The 6,535-nt window shown below is 45.3% G+C and overlaps 1 protein-coding gene across 1 annotated transcript; it reads right to left on the bottom strand.

Moving 5' to 3' along the window:
- Nucleotides 1-2,133: 2,133 nt before the first annotated feature.
- Nucleotides 2,134-4,648, bottom strand: LOC139926433 (uncharacterized). The gene is made up of 2 exons (XM_071918174.1): nt 4,475-4,648; nt 2,134-2,651 (listed from the first exon to the last, which is right to left on the bottom strand). Exons 1-2 carry the CDS (start codon nt 4,523-4,525, stop codon nt 2,367-2,369), a joined length of 336 nt encoding a protein of 111 aa, XP_071774275.1. The 5' UTR covers nt 4,526-4,648; the 3' UTR covers nt 2,134-2,366.
- Between the last annotated feature and the right edge of the window lie 1,887 nt (nt 4,649-6,535).

Here is a 6,535-nt window from a genome sequence, read left to right as displayed (position 1 = left end):
GGTGCAGTGGGGGGACTAGCTCTCCCTTACTCTCTGATTGAGATCAATAGGGTTTCACAGTGCGCTGTGCCCACTGTGTACCACTGCAGCATAGAGAGAATCCATCAAAACCAGTCAGGTGCATTACACAACCTCCAACCCCTATCCACATTGATTCCAGACTCAGGGGTTTGTAATGCCTGAATGTGACTGTGCAATGCAGTTTGGTGCCAGCATGATGAACAGTTGGTGCAGCATTTCTCTGACATCTCCAATTTCAGACTCAAATTTCATTTGCACAGGTGAAGACCATGTTGATTCATACATGTATGTGAACCTCAGTTGTTCTCAGGAAAGAAAGCACAACTCTAAAAAGCCCCAATAGCTTAGCCTGTCTTTTTCCCTCAGCCATGCTATTTTATGAAGTCCATGGTGAACACCGCGCTGCTGCTTTGAGCCCATCACAACCCCATTACCAGATTGTTTATGGGTGTCAGTCTCTGTCTCTGTCCAGGTAAGGTTCAGTCTCATGCCAGTTGGAACCATTAGCACCTCCGCTGAGTGGATTAGGACCATTTTGTTGGTGACCTACAGAGCGAGCATTCAGGAGAGCCACTATTGGGGCGCTAAAAACTCCCAACCTGCCACAACTAGCTGCTGCTCCAATTTGGCAGACACACTAGGATGGCTCTCCAGCAATGAAAAAATGGATTACAAGGTCTGTCTGACCTCCAGCAACACCCAACTTTCTCACCATCCTCCTTTTCACAGCGGTCCAAACACTACCGCCTCCTGTCCCTTGATCATGGAGAAATAATACGCTCCCTTTCATGGCTTGGCTACTGTCATCTGTCTCACCATCATGTCTGGAAATAACATCTTCAAGTGTTGCTCAATCTTTCCCAGAGAGCTTAACAGCAAAACAGAATTCTTATTGTACCTTCAATACATTTCGGTGTAACCATACTCCAATTGGATTGCCAGCAAAGACAGTATGATCCTGCACTACCCATAAGGCACAGCACGCATTCTCAACCACACTCAGTGTCTCGCCACTTCTCAAGTCCCTTTCCCCTACTAGATTTGAGAAGTGTAAGATTGGTGTATATACCAATTCTACACTATCCATATGTGAGAGAGGGACGAGTGGTGGACACCGCAGGGGGAAAGGTACAAAATCGGGATGCACAGGAACTGTCTGCCCCTCATGGGTCCTTATCCCTAATACCAGATTAGGTTTATGAGTATGTGTGCCAGCGGAGTGATTTTCCACCTGGCTTAATCCCCATTGAGGAAATTGGCTTATCCTGGAGGAATCGTCATTCTTCCGTGCCTGTCACCATCAGTGTCTTAACTAGGTAAATTAAGATTCATAATCCAGGGAGGTGTATTTATACAGCAGTGTTGTTTACATGACTCAAGATGTTGTTTTCCAGAGGGATATGAAATATACATACATACAGTATAGGTATGTCCTGTGCAGCACACACTGTAAATGCTTGAATGGCGCCTTTCGTAATACATAACTTTCTTCTATGCAACTTGAGGAATGATGAGCTTGCCTCCCTGCCAGCATCCTCAAAACCGCCCAGTCGCTCTCTACCTGTCTTTTATCATTCTGACCAAACTCTTGGAAAACTGAACTCTTCGGAAAGGGGAAGCTCTGTACATTGGCTCAGCCACAAAGCCAACCTGTGTCTTCTACTATACTGTGTCTGATTGACAGCTGATGCCAGGCTATGCCAGCAAATGCCAGGGGCTGGTTGATGGACGGCACCTGGTCCTCCTCCGTGGAAATCAATTGAAGTCGCGGGCCAGGGATGAGCTGCTCAAGCACTTACACATGGCTGGGAAAGGAGGGGGGGGGGGGTGGTACAGCAGAGGGGGTTGCCAACCATCTGTGTACAGAGGGACCCTGCCAATCGCCAGTCCTCTTTTATGCCAGTGCCTCACAAAGGCGCACGCAGTCTCCAAATGAAACATGTTAGCTCATTCAAGATCCACTCACTCAGATACAGCCTTTGGGAAGTTCCAGCATCTTTAGGTACTCTTCCAGTCATTCACATTGTCTGCTGCCCGCTCAATGCAATGAAGACTCTAATATAAGCGGCTCTCATTGATATCATCTTTAATAGGCTAGAGTTGAAGGGTTTAAATGATTGTTACACTTGTTGCACAAGTTACACAATACCACACTACTATAAGATATCACTCATCCTTCCAACACACAGGTTAGGGTCTGTTAGCCACACTTAAACATCTTCAGAGAGCATGGGCCACATTGGCACAATGGGCCAGCATTGCTTCAATCTAAGATATGCACAAGTGTAGTTACTGGAACCCAACGTGTGAAGTTGGCCAACCTGAATCCAACCTAGTGTCGCAGGTTAATTCAGGGGAACCTTCTGGCCCACAAAGGTGGGCGGTGGGACCTCCTGGCAGGCATTGGCCCGGTGACTTATATCCAGGAAGGGCATCCTATGGGCCGCCATGGTGGCATCAGTGTGTGTGCCAGCCCACTGGAGCACACGGGTGGAGGGGCGGTGGTAGAGCGCCAGCTGCCTGGAGCTGTAGCCACACATCCCGATCCCCAGCGCCCCGCACAGCATGGCCATACGAGGCATGGCCTTCTCAACCGGGGGCTTCAGAGACACGTTCTGGTAAGCCTGGGTCTGGAAGGAGAGGAAAGTCAACAGAGGAATGTGGTGAGGAAGGAATGCTTGATTTTCTTAGTTGGTACAGTATGAATGATTTGAGTATGAGAGATGAGTAAATTGTAACACGCTGTCAAAGCAGTCCAGGAATAACACTTGGCTAACTTGCTGGCAAACAATGGCCACAGAGTTGTGATTTGTTAATGTCCAAAGTAAATGCATGGATAGAGATCAATTTCAAGCCTCAGGAGCACAGCAACACTGTTGTATGTATGTATGTATTGCAACACTTTTCCCAAAGTGTTGTCTGCACCAACTGAGTGAGCCACAATATGCCGCCCTCACCCCTCAGCCCCCACCCTCCACCCCCACCCCATCCAGCCCTCCCACCAAGACCCAAGAGATTAAAAACCCATCTTCTCTCATTTACCAAATTACGGTCTGTCTCTTTGACAAACAAAAAGCCCGTCTATTTTGCGACATGGGCAATTTCCTCACTGGGCCCTTGACAATAATAAAGGGCATAGAGGAGGAAATAATAGAAACTTCATAGTTTCTAATGGAGCTGCGTCACAGCCAGTTAAGAAGCCATTCCTGTAGCTCACTCACCCAGTTACTTCCACTTACAACGCAATGGACTGTCGCAGGCTTGGATTTCTCCATTGTTTGTGATAAAAAAACACCAAATAACTGACTGAGTTGTGACTGACTTCTCTGAGTTAAAACAAAAGACATCCTACAATCAGTTACTGAAACAGTAGCCTGGACTGACCTCATATTTGTGGATAGTGTGTATATAATGTGATATCATTTCAAACTGTCATTCTGTCACAATTGGAATTGTTGAGACACTTGAGAAAAAATACATTTGGCATTTTGGAAAAAAATGGCAGCATTAGGCCTAGTGAAACAATCTGTTGCTGTGTGGCATACCTCTGTATATAAACCTGCACCTTGCAAACTCTTGCCAGGAACATTACATCAATGCACCACTCTCAAGATCATCCAATCATTTCATCTGCCACATACTCCCTGGGGACCAATAGAGGCAAAGCATGCCAAGGACCAAGTAATCTATACTTCAAATCCAAAAGATATTGCGGGGCCTTTCTGTTTGAAAGGTCTTAAATCAAAACAAGCTGTGTAGTGCAAATAAAGTGCAATCCACTTCTGCTTCTAAGATCATGGTTGTGGACAAGCAATTTCTAATGACTCAGCACTCCACGACCCTGCTACCTGGGAGCTCTAGTGTCACTACGCACCTGGGAGGGAAGAAACGGCACAACAAAATATAGGTGGCTCACTTACTCTGTTATCCATTCGACTATGTCTACACATCTTCTGTGTATTGTTTCTTATACACCGACACTACCAGGCAAACGTTTGGACCCACCTGATTGAATGTACTATGTTTTTCATTCTCTTAAAGCCATTTTGATCTAAAGGCTTATGCTTAAATGCTTGAAATTTGTTTCTTAGACAAATATAAATAGTGAAGCTGATGCCTATGTATAAATTTCTTTCCAAAGCCTTTGCCTTTCCATCAAGGCAAAGGGGGGCTCCTTTAAAGAATCTAAAATATAAGATAGTTTTGATTTTTTGGTCACTGCATAATTCCATTTGTGTTATTTCATAGTTTTGATGTCTTTGCTATTATTGTAAAATGTGAAAAATAGTAAAAATAAAGAAAAATGCGTATGTCCAAACGTTTGACTGGTAGTGTATCTAGAATAACAAGGGAGCAAAGTGTAATTTCTCATTCAACATAATGCAATGCACATTTCAACCTGTCGTTCTATGAAATGTTCAAAACAAATGAACTTGAAAAACGTCGTGCTCACCTGCAGATATCGGATGTACCCGGGAGTCAGTCTTGGGAGTCTGAAAAACATCTTGAAGCCTTCCAGGAGGGCCGGCTTGTTAGGTCAGATAACCCTTGGTGTTCCTCTCAAGCTCCTCCTCCTGGACTCCCGGGCTGGGAAACCCGCCGACAGAGGGGTCTGCCCTGGTGTGTGTGAACAACCTGCGCTCTGCTGTCTGACCCAGGACGGTCTGGTCAGCCCTTATAACGCCACCATCCTCTCTTTACATAACACGTAAATACACACTCCGCAGGTGGCGTGTCTAAGGGGATTACAGGAGCTGGCACTGAGACAATGAAGTCAGTCTGAGCAGACCGAAGGAAGGTTAAGTGGAGTGTGTTACACTGTGTATGATGTGTGTGCGTGTGTGTGTGTGTGTGGTGGGTCGGAAGGGAGGTGTTAATAGATTTACACCCCAGATGACAGTGCGCAAACTCTCTTTCACTCACCATGTTTTGGATTGTGTTTGGCACCTGTTGTTGAGGATTGGGATTGTGTGTATTTTTGTCCTTTTCTGTGGGTTGGAAGGGAGTCGTGTGTCCAAACACACAGGACAGAATGATGAGTGAGATGCTCATTCGAGGTCGGTGATTAGTAATTGAGGTACTGAAGTAGATCAGGGTCAAATGAATGTACACAGCGCCCCGGGGGGTTTGAGTTCCCTATAGCCCTATACAGAAGGCCTGTGTTGTTTGAAAGCACAGCCACAAGGACCAATTTGAATCTGGCAAGGTGGTCGATTTGAATGTTTTTCTGTTGATGTTTGCAATGTCTCCTCTTGCTATGTCAGCGTATTTCTTAAGCTTTAATATCCTTTGCTGGGTCCTCGCCTCGCCTCGCCTCGGGGTCCTCAGCTCGGAGTGAGGCCTCATAATGAGGTTGTTGTGCTGATAACGTTTCCCTCAGTGGACAAGAGAGGAACTCTCTCCAGTCTCCAGTAAGAACGACCAGCAATGGCCTTCTTCTCAACTCTGCTAATAGAACCCAATTCTACCTCCAAACTCATGCATCCATGTATAATCACAAACCTTGGCGTTAATCTTGCAAAGTCATGATGCCCACTAGGTGTTATGCACGTCCAAAGAAACCATAATGCACGTAAAGGAAAAATTTCAAACTTCACTTTGTTTCAAACTGAGAGAACACAAAACAAAAGAACACCAAGCACTACAACCGCTAATGAGCTTCATAAAATACTATCTAAGCATGATGGGTAATGTGGTCTTTGCCCTCATTGTCCCCTCTGACTAATGTATCCAGAATGAACCCATAAGCTTCAGCCAGACACCAAGCACCTGGTGGGTCCATCCATGAGTGCAGGCCACAGATGGTGGCCCTCATGTTAATAGTTCACCGCTATGATACCACACACACACAGACACACACACAGAGCTTTTTTTTGGCAGTGTACAGTAGAAACCTACTGGTGGCTAGATTGCATCCCAGTCATGGAAAGGCAACAATTCCACCTCACTTGGGTCATCGCATGGCACAGTCCAGACAAGCTAATTCCCTGCCCTTTTACTGACCGCTTCCCTTGGCAACAGGCTGTGGCTAATTGTATTAAAATAGATTACCTGAGCTGTAGACAGGGACAGGGATGTCGAAGGTTAAGCTGCCAGCTCCCTGGGTGGTACTGGTCCCCAAGGTCCATTCATAACACGTCCCTATACTGTGCACTGTGAGTATAGATAAAGGCAACAAATGTATGTTGCGGAAGAAATAGAAAAGTACCTAAAATAAGCAACATTCCTATATTCTCACTTGATATGTAACCTTTGACCCATATTTACACCTTAAGTGCCTAAAACTCTGAGTCTGCTTCACCATTATAAGATTAAACTTTAAACTTGTTCAGTCGTATTCATATGACCTTATACTGTACCTTTTGACCAATAGATGTATTATATTCTATCTGCATTAACATAATCATGAAAATTCAACACTATAAAACTCTGTGTAATCATCCTGATTTTGAGTTCCTTGGCTCCCAACCTGCAGATTGAATAAACTTGTCAAACTGCCACTCTCTCGTCCTGA

Source organism: Centroberyx gerrardi, chromosome 17 (genome assembly GCF_048128805.1).
Source record: "Centroberyx gerrardi isolate f3 chromosome 17, fCenGer3.hap1.cur.20231027, whole genome shotgun sequence".
In the NCBI taxonomy this organism is placed as follows: domain Eukaryota; kingdom Metazoa; phylum Chordata; class Actinopteri; order Beryciformes; family Berycidae; genus Centroberyx; species Centroberyx gerrardi.
The sequence above is the reverse complement of the archived record's forward strand: the minus strand, read 5'-3'. Positions and strand labels throughout refer to the sequence as shown.